This window comes from Rhamphochromis sp. 'chilingali' (genome assembly GCF_963969265.1).
Source record: "Rhamphochromis sp. 'chilingali' genome assembly, chromosome: 3".
Lineage (NCBI taxonomy): Eukaryota > Metazoa > Chordata > Actinopteri > Cichliformes > Cichlidae > Rhamphochromis > Rhamphochromis sp. 'chilingali'.
In genome coordinates this window covers 18,858,207-18,878,153 of record NC_137931.1, presented here as the reverse complement: position 1 = coordinate 18,878,153, position 19,947 = coordinate 18,858,207, and the positions used below count along the sequence as shown (strand labels likewise).

Here is a 19,947-nt window from a genome sequence, read left to right as displayed (position 1 = left end):
GCTGTTAAATGAACTAAAAATCAAAAGCACTGTCCTTATGTTTGCCCTGAGATTGGGTTTCATTCTTATTAGTTGAAGAAAATTGAATAAGATCGAGGGGCCCTTAACAGGATGTCAGTCAACGTAGTTTGAAATCAAGGAAACCAGTTTTACTCTATGTAAGCATTTATTGCCGGGGGGTCCTTCAATCTAAAAGAAAAAACGTGCATAGAGTGAATACAACTTCACTAAAAACCAAACGAAAAAAATATTAAAATGTTTGTTATTACTGCCCATTAAAAAGCCTACGTTTTATTTGTAAACCATGAAATCAACTGATCCACACCAAAGCCCAATTTTCCTGCTGTAAGGTGATAGTGCTAAGCACTGCACCACCTGGGAATTTTTTTAGAAGTGACCTTTTAATGCAGGCAGTGAGCAGTGATGGTTTCATTCTTTCAGGGAAATAAAGGCAGTATTAGTGTGAAGGGCAGTTACTAGCATGGCTTTTTTTGAGAAACGTTTTCCGAACAAACACCGCTATCCAGTCTTAAAGTCCTGACTCAAATTACCTAAACACTGCACGACTGTTGAAAGGAAGTTGACGGGAATGACTCACTGCTAAATGGTGTGTTTCCAAATCTGAAACTTTTCAGTTTGTCTGTTTGTCACTGTTTACTATAGCAATAAATGAAACAGAACCGAAAGGGTCTCTTTGCTGCTGTTGCCAGTGTCTAGAGTGCTAAGAAAAATAAATTCTACTTACTTGTCCAGTTCTGAGATAAAGTGATATGTTGACCTTACTGCACAATTACTCTATTTAAAAAAAATGTGATGTTAAATGTAAAAAAAATTAATTAAGAAGATTAAAAGCATTATAGCTCACATTCAAACTTTTCTCAGCACACTTTGGTTAAATCAAAATTCAGTCACACAACTGATTTAAATAATGTCATTATTGTGCTAGGGAACAGGGAAATATAATAATGCATTTATATAGTGCTTTTTGGGGCCCTCAAAGTGCTTTACAATTCCACTATTCATTCACTCCCACACTGGTGGAGACAGCTACAGTTGTAGTCACAAATGCCCTGGGGCAGACTGACAGAAGCAAGGCTGCCATATCGTGCCATCAGTCCCTCTGGCCATCACCAGTAGGCGGTAGGTGAAGTGTCTTGCCCAAGGACACAACGACCGAGACTGTCCGAGCCGGGGCTTGAACCGGCCACCTTCCGGTTACAGGACGAACTGCCAACTCTTTGAGCCACGATCGCCCATGATTGTGTCTTCAAAATACCCATAGCATCATAGACATTTATACTACAAGTATATTTATAAAAGTTAAACAGTAATGCTCTTTAAATGGAAATGATGTGTACTGTCATTTACATCTTTTTATTATTTTATTTATTTATTTATTTTTACATTTGTTACATTAATTTCCGAGATTTTCCATGTTTTTCTCCTGCCTCTTTAGTTTTATATGATCCACTCACTTTGTTCTCTCTCTCTCTTTGCATCTTTATACCCCTCCTCACTTAGCTTAATGGGGTGACAACACACGGTTGCTCGTTTACAGCAAACATATCCAGCTCCGCCGTACATCAAGGACAGTCCTTCCTTTATGATCAGGTTGTTGAGTTGGAGTGGGGGCGGGGGATGGGGGATGGGGGGCGGGAAGTGTTGGATAGGATGTTAAATTGCAATGCTTAGGCTACAATACTCCTCAATAAACACCAGAAGACGTCACTAGATATGTGATTTATTCACAAATAATAAATGTTTATCTGCAGTAACCTCAGAATAACCTTCATTTTCCATACTCACAGCCTCATACCTTTTTCAACCCATGTGGTGCTACGGCAGGGATCAAACTAGATCATCAGGCAAAACATACAAAATTATATAATAATACAGATGACTGAAATTTTGAAATATTAAATAAGTATCCAAGCTTAGCTGGATTTTAAAAAACAAAACAAAACAGTAAATACCATATCTTGGTCCAGTCAAAATGCATTACAATCTCTGTCAGTTTTCCTCAGTTAACAAACATAAGCATAGAAGTGAGCCTGAAAATGTTTATGTGCCTGTGTATGGAGGCGTATTTCATTGACACTTAGCAACATTACATTTTTACAGAAGAAAAAAATCACAGTGATGTTAAAAATGCTATTTTATCAACTTCCACGTGGCTTTCTTACCTCACAAACTCATTGGTCCAACATATAAATCCTGAAAAAACAAAGTGCTGAAAAGGGGCTTCTTGATGTTGCTCCTGTCTATTATTGTAGGGTCTTTATCTTACAATTTAAAAAAGAAAGAAACCCCCCCAAATTGAACAGGCGTTAATACTGCCAAGATTCTCGTTGATACTCGCATCGAAATAAAAGACTGCTGAGAATAGCTGCTGTTGGCAGTATATGAGCTCACTGTGTGTCAATTCAAGTAAAGTAAGATCTCCTACTTTTTCAAACTCTCTGGGTTAACATCGTAAAATGCTTGTTGTGCTCACCTTTCTTTGGAAACAGCGTTTCTTAGGAACTGCTTTCTGCCCCTCTCTTTTCTTTCTTGTAATTATTTGATTTTGCTTTCTTGTAGAAAGACATGACTCACAGTGTGCATTAGCGCTCGCCTAGGCAGAATAAATCAGTTGTGCTATAAAAGTGAGTCAAGCGTGGGATGGACTGAACCATTTTGTGTTTTTCTAATATATATTAATATGTACAGAAGTGTGCTTTGGACCTCGTACTTAAGTTTGAACCATCTCATTCATCATTTACCTTTCTCTCATATTTATTTCAGACAGTTTCCATGTTTTCCTCCTGCGCCTTTTGTTTTACATTTTACCTCATCTTTGTCGCTCCATTCTTTGCATCTTCACAACGATCCTCACTTTGCTCTGTGGGTTGATAACACAAAGTTATACGTTTACAGCAAACATATCCAGCAACTCCCTGCTCTGCACCCATAAAAACTTCAAGGACAGCCCTTCCTTCCTAAACAAGAAGAGGATACATTGATTTGATGAGGGACATCAGGGTCAAAAGTGTTTTTTAATTACATGCTAGGTCTTTGTTGACAAAACTACCCCTTAAAGATTTATGAATTTTACAAGATTACAAGTTGTAATTTTTTTCTTTTTTTTTTTTCATTTCTAAAAACCTGTTCCTTCCATAAATGGTGAAAAATCCTAATCAATTAGAGATATATTTTTGCCTCATGGGGTTTCCCAAGGCAAATGGCAAATAACCCTCTCCTTCATCTCTTCTCTCACATTTATTTCAGACAGTTTCCGTGTTTCTTTTCTAGGTTTTCTCCCTCACCCTTTTTTTGTTTGACAGTATATCTCTTCTTTGCCGTTTCTTTCTTTCTATCTTTACACCCATCCTAACCTTGCTTAATGAGATGATAACATGCTTACATTGATTCACACGTTTACAGCAAACATATCCTGTAACTCCATGTACTCCGACCAGTCAGACATCAAGGGCAGCCCTTTCTTTGCGAACAGGAAGAGAACATCTTGGTTTGATGAGGGATATCAGGGTCAATTTTCGAGCATAGCTGTGTTCATCAAGGCACCTAGAACACGCTAGGTCGCTGATGATTGGTTTTGTAATTGTATGACCAGATTCGCAGTGAGGTTTGCTGTGCCCAAATGTATAGGGAGGGTTCATTGTGCATGTCTGGCAGAGGATCCTTGTTTGTTAGATCTTTAACTTCCCCTTCCAGCAACGCAAGGATGACAAGGATGAAGGGTTATCGAAGTTGACTGATCAATTGTGGTAGCTCTATTGCCGAGATATCTGCACTGAGTAGTGGCACCAAAGCTGAAGGGAGCCATCAAGCTGAAGGAGTCCAACCAAGCGTGGTTAGCTGTTGGGCTTCTGGACACAGCTGACGGGTACCCTTGGCAGTGACTGAAGCAAAAAATTTGAGTGTTGGAGGAGTTTAATCATAATACCTCCCCCAACCCATGACCTATTGAGTTTAACCTCCACGCTTCCTTCCTCTAAGCTCCTCCTCCACAGGTATAAAAGTAAGCTGAAATTAAGCCACCTATGTTCAGGGCAGAGTGGAAGACGCAGGAGACAACTGGACTGAAAGAGGGAGGTGGAGTAGGAAGGTTAGACTGATTAACTGAACTGACTGCTGTCAGACTGCACTGCAACCATGGGAGTGACAGTAAGTTTGGACTGAGCTCGACAGTTTTGGATTGCTCAGGGTTGAATATTCTTGCCGCTTACTTACACATTAGCTTACATCTCTGTTAAATTTCTTTCTTTTTTTTTTACTTCTTTATCAACTGTGAAGAGACATTTTTCGAAATTATATAAACAATGACACATTTACTTCATTATGTAAAATCTGAAAGGCAACTTTCCAGCATGTTTCATGTTGTATCAGTTTTATTTAAAACCCTATTTTGTGACACTGTGAAAACATACATTAATTTCTTTACAGCTTTAGAAACTTAAAACATATTCTAAAATGATCTATTTGAATTTGAATTTGCTGTTCTAATATTTAACAGCATATCAGTTAACAATATATTATTCTTTAATTGTTGACAATAATTAATAATTTAGTTTCATGCAACTTTCTGCTTTAAAATCACCTTCGATTTTAGTCGTATTCAGAACTCCCTTTTGTGACACTTTGTTCATAACAGAAAATGAAAGATGATTACAAACTGGCGGCAACCGCAGACCACGAAGAGAAGAGGAGCAAGAAGGGTAGAAAAAATAGGGATACGGAGGACCTGAAAAAAGAAGTTGACCTGGTGAGTACGTAAATTATGTGAAGCCACTCTGGGATAATCTTTCATGTAAGTGTTTGATTGGCACAATTTAAGTATGCCAATATAGTATAAAGAGTTTATAACATGTGAAAATCCGTGTTCAAACACAAAAAGATTCTTATCTTAAAATGACTCTGTATGGAGCAATGTGTAAAGTGCAGATGCATTTTGTCCCCTGTGTCCTTCTGGAGGAATTTACAGGGATGTTTTTTAAGCCTCAAATGACATTTTCGTCTTTTTCTCTCCCACACTCTCCTTAGGATGATCACAAATTAAGCGTGGACGAGATTCACAGAAAATATGGAACCGACCTAGTCATGGTGAGGACTCCGAATATGTGTCTTTGTTTTTGTGAGTGTTTGAGATGGTAAGGACAGAGGCCAGGAAAGATCAGGTAGTCTTGAAAAACATCATGGTGTGCATGCAAATAATAGCATATAAAATGTTCAAGATCTCAGTTTCTCACCCACTATGAGCAGTATCTAGTTACGGAGTTCTGTTTTATTGGTCTAGTTTTACAAACCAAATTCTTCAAATTTGAACAAAATGAAAACTAAAAGACTTTTAATCCACACGAGCCACTATTTTTTTCACATCTCTTTTATAGGTAAGCATGTTAAACAACTAAAAAGCAATCAAATAATAATAACTTAATAATTTGCTATATGTTCTCCAGGCTTAATCTTTTTGAACTTTCTTGTTTTTTCAGTCATTTGTTGCCTTGACAGCTTTTGTGTGGCCTGTAGCAAACATCAAATTTAACATTAGCTCATTTTGTGCATAAAATTGTAAAATTACAGAGAAAATACCACTGCCTTGCCACTGCTGTGCCAAGTAAAAAAACGGCATTGGAAAGGCAAAATTAAGAGGGTGACAGGAACCAGTAAATATACTACAATATTACTGTTGTAGGATGTAACTATACTGTACTACACATGTACAGACAAGTCTTTTGAACTTCTGGGGTAACTGAGACACTGTTTTTAGGGTCTCTCCTCCTCCAGAGCAAAAGAGATCCTGGCCCGAGATGGCCCCAACGCCCTCACACCTCCTCCCACAACACCCGAATGGGTCAAGTTCTGCAAACAGGTAGGAGTCCAACATCCTCACCATGAAAACCACAAACCTGTGTTTTAACTCACACATTATAAATGCAAAAAAAAGTAAGTACAACCACCAAAGGTTAAATGTTATTTCCCCTGGTTTCCAGCTGTTTGGTGGTTTCTGCATGCTGCTGTGGATTGGTGCCTTCCTCTGCTTTGTGGCTTATAGTATCCAGGCTGCCTCAGAAGATGAACCTGCAAGTGATAACGTAAGCGAGTCTTTATCTAAATTGTTATTGTGACCATTAATTCAATTCAATTCAATTCAATTTTATTTATATAGCGCCAAATCACAACATAAGTCGCCATTAAGGATCACCTAACTCTCTCGTGTCTCTTCATGTAGTTGTACCTAGGTATCGTCCTTTCTGTTGTGGTCATGATCACGGCTTGCTTCTCCTACTACCAAGAGGCCAAGAGCTCCAGGATTATGGATTCCTTTAAGAACATGGTCCCACAGGTGAGACACTGAAAGGAAAACTAATGTAAATTCAACATATTTACAGCTTATATGAATTAAGAAACTGCAGTATTTTTGCACAGTCTTAAGGGAAAAGTTCTGCACTGATGATACATTTTATCATCTGAAATTTTGGTGTTGGCATTAAATTCAAACCGGGTTAATCAAAAATTCCTAAAATCTTTGATTTCATAGCAAGCCCTGGTTATCCGTGACGGAGAGAAGAAAAGCATCAACACTGAGGAGGTGGTGCTTGGAGATTTAGTGGAGGTGAAAGGAGGAGACCGGATCCCTGCTGATCTGAGAATCATCTCTGCTCACGGCTGCAAGGTCTGTATCTCAAATACTCTTTATGCCAGCAAACATTTTTGTAGAGCATGTGTTTGATATCTACTATTATTTATTTATTTATTTATTTAAATGAGAAGAAGACATGCTGTGATGTTTAGTTAGTTTTAGACATAGTTTAGTTATGGCCGGCGACAGAGTCAAGCTCAGCCCTCAGTCCATTTAGATTAGCTAATCTTGTGCATGCAAGCTGATTGCTCAACTGTTCAACATTTTTATGTATCCCACTAGTAAATCTGAGAAGTTACTAGCTATGTTGATTGGATGTGGTGGTCTTCATTCTAAGTAGCTTTTCTTTGATCATATCATAAACTGTTCCCATTTGTTTCTTAAGTTTATTATTATTATTTTTTACAAAAATATTTAATTCTGTGTTTTCATGTCACTGATCCCCTCACTGATCTTCGTTTGATTTTGTTTGTTATCTCTCAGGTGGACAACTCCTCCCTGACGGGTGAATCAGAGCCCCAGACTCGTTCTCCAGAATTTTCCAATGAAAACCCACTGGAAACCAGGAACATTGCTTTCTTCTCCACCAACTGTGTAGAAGGTAGAGTATGAACAGCTTGTGGTTGACAATTTGAGTGTGGTTTTTATTTGATGAAACAGTAGTTTAGTGATGCTTGCTGGTAATCCACAAAATAAGAAGGATAACAAGGAAGAATGAAATCATCCATTGTTCTGTGGACTCTGTGTCTCTTCAATTTTCAGGCACAGCCAGAGGAATCGTCATCAACACTGGAGATAATACTATCATGGGCCGTATCGCCACCCTGGCTTCCAGTCTTGAAGCTGGAAAAACTCCCATTGCCATTGAGATCGAACATTTTATCCACATCATCACTGGAGTGGCCGTGTTCTTGGGTGTTTCTTTCTTCATCCTCTCCGTCATCCTTGGATATAACTGGCTGGAGGGTATTATCTTCCTCATTGGTATCATTGTCGCCAACGTGCCAGAAGGTCTCTTGGCTACTGTCACTGTGAGTTTTGGTGTCAAATGACATTCTCTGCAGATAGCTTATGTCTTACTGTCTGCAGTTGTCATAGTTTTGAAAACTTACGTTTTGTCTGTAGGTGTGTCTGACTCTGACTGCTAAGCGCATGGCCAAGAAGAACTGCCTGGTGAAGAACTTGGAAGCTGTCGAGACTCTGGGCTCCACCTCCACCATTTGCTCTGACAAGACCGGCACCCTGACCCAGAACAGAATGACCGTGGCCCACATGTGGTTTGACAACCAGATCCATGAGGCCGACACCACTGAGAACCAGAGCGGTACCTCTTTTGACAGGAGCTCTGCCACCTGGGCTGCTCTGTCCAGAATCGCTGGACTCTGCAACCGGGCCGTCTTCCTGGCTGAACAGAACAAAGTTCCTGTTTTGAAGGTGATAAACTTTCATTTCTTAAGGCTCTTGTGGTTGGCAAGTAAAAGCTTTGGTATTTTAAATAAGGCATAGGATGTAACTTATGAATCCATTTTACCAACTCTGTCTTTTTCTAAAAACCCACAGAGACATGTGGCTGGTGATGCATCAGAAGCTGCCTTGCTGAAGTGTATCGAGCTGTGCTGTGGATCTGTTAGTGACATGAGAGAAAAATACCCCAAAATTGCTGAGATCCCCTTTAATTCCACAAACAAATACCAGGTAAATCATCCATACAGAGTGACAAATCTCAAAAATACATTGTACATGCTTTGGTTTGTGAACTTCTGTTTCAAAGCTTTGTGTTTAAATCAAAAGTCCAGTAAGCCAATTTTCTCAAAAATACCTATACAGTCTGACTTCTTGTTGTTATCAGTGGAGTCATCCTTTGCTGGCAGGAGTACAGTTTAAGGCAATAAACCTTGACGGTATGTTGTTGTGGAAATGCACAGTAGTATACTTCTTTGAAGTGCAGTGCCTGGTTCACATATATACTTGGGACATTGCAATGTAAAGTCTCCATGAACAATTCTATGTAGTCACAAATAATCGGCAGGCACAGTGACATCTCCACCAATGCTTGCACTCACTGCTAGATGGTGAAATTCAAGTCACACTCAAGATTACCCTTGCAAATGTAGAACGCCTAATGAGGGCCTAATTTTTGAGACCTGAAAACTTTGCGTTTAAATCAAGGCTTTCTGTTGCCCCACAGCTCTCCATCCATAAAAACAACACCCCTGGCGAAACCAAGCATTTGCTGGTGATGAAAGGAGCTCCAGAGAGGATTTTGGACTGCTGCTCCACCATCGTGATCCAGGGCAAAGAGCAGCCTCTGGACGCTCAGCTGAAAGATTCTTTTAATAGTGCCTATCTTGAGTTGGGAGGCCTTGGAGAGAGAGTTTTGGGTACAGCTTCACTTCTTTTTATATCAGCATTTATGAACTGTTTGTTTACTGGAGAAAATTTAATCTAACAAGTACTTTCTGTGTGTCTTTTTCAGGTTTCTGCCACTATAACCTCTCTGATGACCAGTTCCCAGAAGGCTTTGCTTTTGATGCTGATGATATGAACTTCCCCACTGAAAACCTGTGCTTTATTGGCCTCATGTCCATGATTGACCCTCCTCGTGCTGCTGTGCCCGATGCTGTGAGTAAATGCAGGAGTGCTGGAATCAAGGTATGCTAACTTTTTTGAAACAACAGATTTTAAACTTTCTCTTTTTTCAAACTGTGGTCAAAACTTCAAGTTAAATATTTTTCTTATCTTTTCTTTCTCAGGTTATCATGGTCACAGGTGACCATCCAATTACAGCCAAGGCTATTGCTAGAGGTGTGGGTATCATCTCAGAAGGCAATGAGACTGTTGAAGACATTGCTGCCCGCTTAAATATTCCAGTTTCAGAGGTCAACCCTAGGTTAGTTTTCTTATCAAGATTTATTTAGCTAGCTTTGAACATTTTGTGAGCATAAGAGGCAGCTGTTCAAATTAAATCAAGTTTGGCTAATGAAGGTTTTGACATCTGCAGAGCCTAAAAGGCTTTTACCATTAATTTGTGCAAGAAAAAATAATCTTGATATGGTTCTTAGCTACTGGCTTTCCTGTTTCTTCATCAGCAGTACAAGACTATACTATACTATAATCCTGAATCAGTAGTCATCTTCGTAACTCAAGTGCAAATAACACCTAATAAATGCAACACATGTGATTCATTATCTGCAATGGGAAGACAACAAGTAGAATATGTTGTAAATGTAGCTTTTTGCTGAATGTTCCATCATCAACTTTTGCTGAGGCTGATGTTATTTTCTTTCCCCCATCATTATCTTTTTCTAATATCCTTAACATAGTCTGTGCTTGGACACAGGATGTTGGACTACAGCTGCTGTTCGTTAATAGATGATTCTTATATAGTGCTTTCCTGCTCTACTTGAGTACTTGAAGTACTTTGTACAACATGCAACATTTATCCATTTATTCATGCACATTGACACACGAGCCAGCAACCTTCCAATTAGCGAATGAACTCCTCTACCTCCTGAGCCACACTACTGTCATCCAGTTGTCCCTCATTTATTGTGGGAGTTACGTTCTAAAAATAACCTGCGATAAGTGAAATCCGCGAAGTAGCCAAGTTTATTTTTTGCAATTATTATAAATGTTTTAAGGCTGTAAAACCCCTAACTACACACTTTTTTCAGACAGGCATCAAGATTTTTACACTTTTCTCTCTTGTTTAAATACTCTCAAAGTTCAAACCTTGTAGAAAAATAAGTGCAGTATTATAGAATGAAACTGAAGGCACCCGCAGGTGATGATGCTTCGTCGACATTGTTGTGTTTGTTGGGGAGAAAACTTACAAACATACAGTGCAGCACTTCAGAGTCACACTGCAAGCGAAGATTTATGTAAATTTGACAAGTTGAACGCAATCTGTACTGTGCAGGAGACACTGCACGAGGTTGATTGAAAATGGTCTACAGCCAATCAGGACGCAGAATACAATGCGCATTAAAAAAGAAAAAAGAAAAAAAAAGCATGCAGAATTGCACAAAAAAAAAATCAGCGAAACACCTCTGTACTAACACTACTGCAATCTAATCTACAGGGAAGCTAAGGCCTGCGTCATCCATGGTAGTGAGCTGAAAGAAATGACCCCAGAGCAGCTTGATGATGTGCTGAAGCACCACACTGAAATTGTATTTGCCAGGACCTCCCCTCAGCAGAAACTGATCATCGTGGAAGGATGCCAGAGACAGGTGAGCATCAGGGGTGGCGGGAGTGGGGATTCTCACACACACAGTTTCAACATTGTTTTGTTTAAAATGTATATAAAAAAATGCTTTCTTCCAGGGAGCCATTGTGGCCGTGACAGGTGATGGTGTGAACGACTCTCCAGCTCTGAAGAAAGCTGACATCGGTGTTGCTATGGGCATCGCTGGATCTGATGTCTCCAAACAGGCTGCTGACATGATCCTGCTAGACGATAACTTTGCCTCCATTTTAACTGGAGTGGAAGAAGGTAACATCTATATCAAGACTTGGAAAAAAAGTAAAATTCCATAAAATACAAAGCTTCGCAGCAGCTGCTGAATTCCTTTTTCAGGCCGTCTGATCTTTGATAACTTGAAGAAGTCCATCGCCTACACTCTGACCAGTAAAATCCCAGAGATGTCGCCATTCCTCTTCTTCGTGCTTTTTGACATCCCTCTTGCCCTGGGAACTGTCACCATCCTCTGTATTGACCTGGGAACTGACATGGTGAGATTTTGCCTGATTCTGTTCAATTCAGTTTAATTCAATCTATGTAGAACAAAATCACAACAACAGTCACAAAAACAATGATTTTAGAAGGAAGAATCATCCACGCTGTTTTAGCTTTAGCACATTCTGTTAAACACGTTTAACTAATTGTTGTGTTATCTGGCCTCTTAGATAAATAAAGTTTGGTATTATCCACATAGCAGTAAAAGTCAATGTAAAAGGGAAGCATGTATAATGTAAACAGAATTGGTCCTAGCAGGGAACCCTGTGGAACTCCATAATTAACCTTAGTGTGAGAAGAGGACTCTCCATCTTACATGAAGAAACTGTAGTCCATTGGATGGAAAGGATTCAAACTACTGTAGCACAGTACCTTTAATACCAGCAGTATCACTGAAGCTGTTTCTGTGGTGTAATGTGGTCTACACTGACTATTTAGAAGTACTAATTATTACCTTAACCAGATCAATCGTAGGGAGAGAATCTAAATAAATATCAGTAGTATTAAAGCTTACTGTGAGTAATGATATGTTTGTGACATTGTTATTAAATGTTGTTTTTTAAATAGTTCAAATATTACTTATGAAGAAATTAATAAAGTTATTTATACTTAAGTAAGTTGGGTACAGTGCTGAAAAGAAAACTGCGATTTTTGCTGTTTTCCTTGATCAGAGATGGATAGGAAGATGTCCTGGGTTTTTCTTAGATCAACAATCTCTTTTTGCAGGCTAAAAGAAGATCTCTTTGTTAATGAGGGGGCATTTCCTCTCCAGCTTACTGAATCTGTTCTACACAGAAGCTCAAGCGGAAGATAATGCAATTATGGGTGGATAATTTGTTTTTTCTTTTTCTTTTCTTGTGCCATGACAGGTCCCTGCCATCTCCCTGGCCTATGAACAGGCTGAAAGTGACATCATGAAGAGGCAGCCTAGAAATGCCCAAACAGACAAGCTGGTGAATGAGAGACTCATCAGTATGGCCTATGGGCAAATTGGTAACACATCGTTCACTGTTTAACCTTTAGCTATATCAAATCTGTTTTTAATACTTTTGTGCTGTTTTAAGCCTTCCTCTACTGCCCCCTGCTGGATTTTGTTTATACTGCAGACACTAAAACACCTTTAAATATCATATCCAAAATGGGTACCGTCATTTGGTGAGGAAGTTATTGCTTATAGATTGAATGCAATCATTAATTTAAATGCATATTACTTTATTAAATTGAAAGATTTTTTGTTTGCAGGCATTAAAAACGGAATCCGTCAGTTTTTTTCAGGCAAATCTGATCATTATTTAATTTGTTAATAGGTTAAACGTGCGGCATTGTTTCAAACAATTAATGTGTTTAATTTTCATTCACCATGGATTTGCAGAGTATTACATTGACATGTCATATTTGCTACTGCTTTCTTTATGAAGAGGCAGCCACAGTTGTTATTTATATTTGTCATTAGTAAAAGTTGAAACCCTGTCTGATAAGCATTCTTTGATGTTTTTGCTTCTTTTAGGTATGATGCAGGCCTTAGGTGGCTTTTTCACTTATTTTGTCATCCTGTCTGAGAATGGATTCCTCCCCAAAGATCTGGTGGGAATCAGAGTGTTCTGGGATAACAGATATCTAAATGACCTGGAAGACAGCTATGGACAGGAGTGGGTCAGTCACAGTAATGTTACTAACTTTACTCCAGACTGTGAGAATTGTAAAACGTGTGTGTTTCAGTGATTCAGTGTTAATTTAGCTTTTGTCCCCCAGACGTACGAGCGCAGAAAGATCGTCGAGTTTACCTGCCACACAGCTTTCTTCACAAGTATTGTGATCGTCCAGGTGGCCGATCTGCTCATCTGTAAAACCAGGACCAACTCCATTGTGAAACAAGGAATGAAGTATGTATGCACAGATATACATGAGATCTCCAATAACAACAGACTTTGGAACCGCCATTTTCCAAATAAACCGGCAAATAAGTCCAGTTTTAACGAGATTAGTCTCTGCTGTTTTATTGATTCTTACATTTATTTATTTCACAGGAACTACGTTCTCATCTTTGGCATCTTTGAGGAGATGGCTCTGGCTGCCTTCCTGTCATACTGCCCAGGCATGGACATTGCCATCAGAATGTACCCTATGAAGTGAGTAAAAACAATCTGATAGGTTTACACTATAATTTTCTACACTGTAATTATACAAATGAACCAAAACACTCAGCATTATTTGGCTACTTTAGAGAAATCGCTATATAAGATAAGATAAGATAAGATAAGATAAGATAAGATAACCTTTATTAGTCCCACACGTGGGAAATTTGTTTTGTCACAGCAGGAAGTGGACAGTGCAAAAGTTATGAGGCAAAAATTAGAATACAATAAGAATAAATACAGTACACAACTGTACAGAATAGAACAAAATAAAATACTATATACAGTAGAATAAAATAAAATAAATATACAATAAGATAAAAATAGAATACAAATACAAATACTATATACAACTGAGTAAAAATACAAATACAAATATATTCATATTGCAAAGTTTTGCTATTTCACCCATGTTTTTGTGGCTGCCTAGTTTGCCATCTTCATTTATGCAAAGACGATCATGTCCTTGTATTTTGTTAAATGGAGTTTTAGCGTTGTTAATATAAAATAAAATATGTTTATTACTGTCATTTCCACTTTGTAGTAAAGCGCACAAGCTGCGATATGGGTTGCTCTCCTCTAAAAAGAAAAAAGTTAAGACACTTTTAGGCTCATCGGCTCAGAAATTCATACAATCTTGCCAAAGAATATCCAAGAGGACCATAAAACATTTGCATTAATTTGTTTACTTTTCCTGTGGGTGTTCTTTAAATGTTGTGCAGTATATCATAAGTTTTCTATGTGTGCATTATGACATTGAAAGGGATCATGTCCGTACGGTCTCTTCTAGACGTGACCAGTAACAGGAATTTTAAGATCAATACTGACACAAATATTTGGTGATTTCAGAACTGATACTGGCCAATTTTTTTCTTTCAGACAGAAAATATGAACAGCTTTCCCTGTTATTTGTTATATGTAGTTATATATGAGTCCTTGATGTGACAATGAGGTTTTAAAACAGTCTTTCTTTGTCGTGGATTGCTTGTTTATGCTCTGTCCAACTTTGTTCGGGTTAGCTGGGTTTTGTGTTTGTGCCGTTTCAAATATGTGTTGCCAACAGGGAAGTTGCAGAGTGCCCTCTGGTAGGCAAACTTGCAACATCAATGGTCATAAAATGACTGAAGGCTTTTTTCTCCCCATGTCTTCCTTACTTTTTTTTTTTAATCAACTGTTATATATCCTGATACTGTTATTAAAGCTGATATATCGACCCCACTGATATATCATTTGGTCTCTAGTCTGTTCTTACTGACCTGTAGCAGTGAGTACCTTCTGTTTTTTGATTTTTTAGATGCGTCGTTTTGCTTCCTCACCTCATAAATTCATTTTAACATCTGGTTGTCTACAGCATAATGTTCACCATCAAAGCTTTTCATGTGCTTTTACAGAACCTGACATAAGAATTTCCAAGATGTTGAGAAGCAAGCTTTTGTGTGGGTTTTTTTTTTTGTCATTTGAAATTGAATCTTTGTCTGTCCATCCTTACCTTAGGCCAATGTGGTGGTTCTGTTCCGTTCCCTACTCCTTCCTCATCTTCATCTATGATGAAGTCAGAAAATATATCCTCAGACGCACCCCAGGAGGTAAGACCTTCCCAGCTCTTTGTTTTACTTTCTGACACACGTAGGACACATTTTTGCCTGTAAACTCTGCATTTTAAATATTAGTGTAGGGGAATGCAAAGGTCATACTTTTTTTACATTTTATCTAAAGGGTTTGAGAAACCACAAACTGAACACCAGAACAGCAAAAAGTATTAAGAGTGAAAGGTGAAAAATGTTGATTATTCCAAGAAATGAAAATAAACTGTGTCCTGATGATCAGACTTCAGTTCAGAATTGTACAGGATGTAAATCTAATAATATAAAACCCAAATACACAAACCTCTAGCTCTTCTAGGGTCATATGACTTCATCCCAGGGTGAATATTAATGGCCTCGCTCATGATATCCTCTCATAAGCAACCCTGAGACCAAACTGACACACCCTCACATGTCCCTGAAGGGTAGAGCTCCTAATAGCATCATCACCAAAATCATGGCTGCAGTTTATCTTCTTTATAATCCCCAGTCAAGTCAATTTTTTCCCCAATAACTGTCAGTAAACATAAGCAAAATAAAGTAAAGACAGATAAAAATTAGATAAGTTGGCCACTCTATAATTTTTATTAGAATTTTTCGTTGGATTTGTCTGTAAAAGACAAAAGGAAGTATCTAAACTCTCACATTTGTGGGTGTGCGAATGCACAAGTTGTGTAAAGCGCTTTGAGTGCTCAGAAGAGTAGAAAAGCGCTATACAAGAACCAGTCCATTTACCACATTTGACATGAAACATCACACTAATTGTGTCTCATTTGACTTCTAGGTTGGGTGGAGCTAGAGACATACTACTGAGCCAACATGACATAGGCTTGGAGGATGTGCGTTTTTCATTACCATCTTATGCAATCTTACATTATTAATATAAATATATATTTATCAGTGTGTGTCACAATAAAGAACGTCTGTTGTACACTGAGGCTGCCTGCATGTTAGTGTCTTTTGTAAACACTTTTCTCGTAGGTTTCTCTGTTTTGTTAGCAGTAAAAATACTGATTCAGGATGGGGGTGGGGGTGGGGGGGTGGGGGGGGGGGATTTCCCTGAAGCTTCAGCAGATATAGGACCTGTGATTCATTTCCACCTTTCTACAGTCCTTAGTTTGGTACAAGCTATGTGTCACAAATAAAAAAGTAACATATTAGGACATTTTTCTAATAATTTGCTGAGAGGTTAGAGACCATTTTGTTCAAGAGCACAGAGTATTTTAATGGGGAAAGTGTTGCTAATTTCTTAGATTTTCCATTTTTCTCCCTCCCCTTCGCTCTTTGTTTCTTTGTACTTTTACAACTGCCACCAAAACCAGCACTACCACCACCTTTACTAAACATGGTTGAGTAGCTACAAAGAGTCATAAGTGTACTAGAAACACTTCCAACAACCCCCACAGGCCAGCCGGTGAGCCAAGCCTTCCTCCTCACTGCAGATTCCAAAGAACAGGAAGTGCACATGTTGATTTTGTGAGGAACATCAAAGTCCTTTGGTTAAAGGGCAATCGTTTTTTTTACATTTTATTAGAGAAGTTAAAGATATTGTTGTCTCTTCAAGGGTACAGTGTGTTCCAGGTACTCTGTGTTGCTCACTTATTCACTGAAACCATCTCAGTTAAACTTTATGACTTTGCTTTGATTTCTGCTGGCCGCAGAAGTGCTGAGCTGGGGCTTCCATTTCCCAAACCTTTTGGTTCCTGATAGCATATCAGTGAAACCAATTAAATCGTATTTGTAAATTGACTTTGCCCAGATTCTGAGTCACGATAAAAAGAAAACACACCCTCTTTTCCAAGGGTTTAAGGATCAGTACATAATAGAAAAATCTGGTCGTTATGAGGTTTTAAAGTTAGTTAAATACAACCTTCAATGAATAGCAAAGCCATAGCAAAGCATGAATAGTCCTTTTACATGATTGTTCAGAATTTAACTTATACACTGTGATCACCTGTTAGGTCTTCACCCAAAGTCAAGGTCACATTTGTCATTTTACAGACATTTTTCCATTTTCACAGCCAGACCTTCACGCACCCTGCCTAAATTCCACCAAATCCTTGCTCTTCATGTAGGAACATTACTGAATCCGAATTAGTCGTTAACATAAGGTTCTTAATAATTTAATGACTGGTATCCTGTTAGATGGTGATGATCATGATCTTCATGGTCATGATCATGGAGGGAGTGGTCCTACTGGTTGACTCCCACATTAGGAAGGCGTGGTTGGGGCTTTCCTTTCACCATTATGCTAACATCAGTGAAATGCTGGTGAATTCACATATTTCCATGCTTTTTATGTGTCAGGGTTACCACTGACCATCCTGAACTTTAACTTTGTCAAGTAGATTGCTTTTTACTGGATGTGACTCTTTAAAAGCCTCATTGATTTCTCAAAGGATTCTAATTGTCTTTATTTTCTGTAATACAGTAAGTCAAAAGCACATCACTCTACTGCTCAGCTTTACACATTTCAAAAACCTTGAAACTGCTATTGATTGTAAGCTGAATGAACTAGTACATCCTTGAAGTTTCAATAAAGCACTGGGAGTCAGATTTATCAGGTAGATGTGCAGTAATACAGAACAAAGGGTTGTTGCTGAAAAGAACAGTGCAGATCTGTGCACCAGGATTTTAACTGTATGCACAGAGTAATTCGAAGCACTAAAGCAGTTTTATTCCTCCACCACATTGGATCAGGTAGACAAGGTTTTACTCTTGTCTACCTGCCTGCCAGCTTCATATTCACCATCCTTTTTCTAATATATCCATTATCCCTCCTCTGCACATGTTCAAACCATGTCAGCCTTGCCTCACTTTATCTTCAAATCACTCAAGCTGAGCTTTTCCTCTGATGTTCTCATTTGTAATCCTGTCCCAATGAAAATCTAAGCATTTTCAGCTCTCCACTCCTGACTTCATCATGCAGTACCACAGTTCCTCCTTTGGCACCCTATCATATGTTTTCTATAGATCCACAAAGAAGCACAGTTGGAAAAAATCAGCTACATTCTTTGCCAGACATCCCCAAAGCTCCACAAGTATGTCATATGAACTCACTGCCACTCTTCAGTGTGTTCATAGCTGTCCATACTTCCTCCTTACTAATTCTCTGCTGCTCATCCTTTCTGGCATGATCTTTCTGTCCAGCCAATCGATATAGTGTTTTTGTTTTTCCTTAGTGACCAGCCTTGTGTATGAGTCACTGTAACTGTTTGCCTTTGGCACTTCTTTCTTTTTGCCATATGCCTAGCCTCCCACTACTCCTCCCCACTTTCTTCATCACACGAATGATTCCACTCTTTCTTTGCCAACATCTTTTGAATATTTTCCTCTCCTAATGGCATCACCATCTCCTCTTTACTCCATCCAGAGGATACAGTACCTTCTTGGCAGTTTCCCTCACCACTTCCCTTCTGCTTTCCCAGTCACTGGGTAAGTCTTTACATGTTACATTTTACTCTGTCACTGGTGACATCAGCTGAGATGAAGATCTCTGAGAGTTAAAGTCAGAACCAACTTCTTGCCTTTCCAACAGAAACATGGAACGAGTGGATGCCTGGCTGTTGGGGGCAGGATCCCAGGTAAGTAGAGCATTTTTGGGTCTGTCTACATCCATCATGATTCCCACTGTCAAATAGAGGGGCAGTGTCGTGTAGTTAAAAAACAGAATGGAAAAGTATAAAGTATGTAATCAGTGTGGCCAAAAGTAGTTATGTGATTTTACATGATCAAGTCTATGACCTAAAATTTCCAATGTGGAAAAGCAGCCCTACTGTACATTAATATTTTGCTTGCTGGAGTTTTAAAATATAAGCTATACAATCGTTATTCAATTTTAGCGCACTTGATGTCCTTCCTTCGAAGGAGAAACAGACAAAATTTGTCCGTCTGTCTGTTTATTAGCAGTCTTTGGTCGACAGCTTTCATTTTCATTTTCAGTTCAAGCTTATTTAATTTGGGTGAACATGATATCAAGTTCACACAAATTGTGAAAAGCAGTAAAAACTTTACATTACCCACACATTTTTATGGATTGTGTTCAAAACTCAAACAATATACTAGGCCCTGAAGGACATGACTCCCTAGGTTGGCGAAACATTTGACCTTCACCATCATATAAGCACTGAAGTTCAAAGTTGACCTTGAAGAAACATTTCAAGACCAAATCAAGTAATATATGATATGAAAGGACATGGCAAGAGCTATACAACACTTTTTTTCTGTATGATGCCTACAATGTCACAATGACACCATAATAGGCTGATATGTTGTAATAAACACATCATTAGGCATCAAAGTTTTAGTCTAACCCTTCCTCCTCCGGGGGAAGTCGTTCTGAGAGCAATTCAAACACACATTTACTTCTGCGTACCTTTATCTGATACCTCAATAATCCTCTTTGCTCCATCAGGCATCTCACAGAGGTCTCCATGGTCCTCTGACGCAACATCGTGAATAGTGAGTCTTCATTTGGGTCCTTTCTGCTCCATCCCATATTTACTGCTGGGCATCAGCCTCTGCTCTTCCAGGTACCAGGCGCCTGGGAGCGACTCATCAGGTACATCACACTCAAGCAACATCCCTCTCTTACTTTAAAGATACATTTTTTTTTTCTTTTTAAAATTTTAGAACATACTTTTTCATTTTAATTCTTCTCCGCTGTCAACCTATTTAAGTAGTTCTTCTAACTATAATGCATATTGTTTGTACATTAAGGACTGGCATGACAACTCAATGACAAATTTGACTCTTATGGAAGAGGCAGTTGACATAGTGCAGAATGAAAAGTATATGTTTATGTGACCATTATCAAAGGATTATGATAAAACACTTACCAATTAACCC

At 38.6% G+C, this 19,947-nt stretch overlaps 2 protein-coding genes across 3 annotated transcripts in view; both read left to right on the top strand.

Moving 5' to 3' along the window:
• The first annotated feature begins 4,013 nt into the window (after positions 1 to 4,013).
• On the top strand, positions 4,014 to 16,043 carry LOC308394180 (sodium/potassium-transporting ATPase subunit alpha-1-like). The gene is made up of 23 exons (XM_080878374.1): positions 4,014 to 4,167; positions 4,655 to 4,765; positions 5,044 to 5,103; positions 5,771 to 5,872; positions 5,994 to 6,095; positions 6,233 to 6,346; positions 6,542 to 6,676; positions 7,127 to 7,244; positions 7,406 to 7,674; positions 7,769 to 8,077; positions 8,204 to 8,338; positions 8,832 to 9,024; positions 9,120 to 9,295; positions 9,397 to 9,533; positions 10,725 to 10,875; positions 10,970 to 11,138; positions 11,223 to 11,377; positions 12,251 to 12,374; positions 12,889 to 13,034; positions 13,134 to 13,264; positions 13,409 to 13,510; positions 15,011 to 15,102; positions 15,884 to 16,043. Exons 1-23 carry the CDS (start codon positions 4,156 to 4,158, stop codon positions 15,910 to 15,912), a joined length of 3,072 nt encoding a protein of 1,023 aa, XP_080734500.1. The 5' UTR covers positions 4,014 to 4,155; the 3' UTR covers positions 15,913 to 16,043.
• A 1,234-nt stretch (positions 16,044 to 17,277) lies between these two features.
• LOC308394181 (sodium/potassium-transporting ATPase subunit alpha-1-like) overlaps positions 17,278 to 19,947 on the top strand; it is a 62,818-nt gene continuing 60,148 nt past the window's right edge. Inside the window, exons 1-4 of one of the 2 annotated variants that reach the window (XM_080878376.1) lie at positions 17,278 to 18,140; positions 18,473 to 18,534; positions 18,638 to 18,683; positions 19,514 to 19,660. The gene's annotated coding sequence lies outside the window, so the exon portion shown is untranslated. Of the gene's footprint in view, positions 18,535 to 18,637; positions 18,684 to 19,513; positions 19,661 to 19,947 lie in introns of both variants that reach the window. The other variant, XM_080878377.1, reaches the window with a different exon arrangement.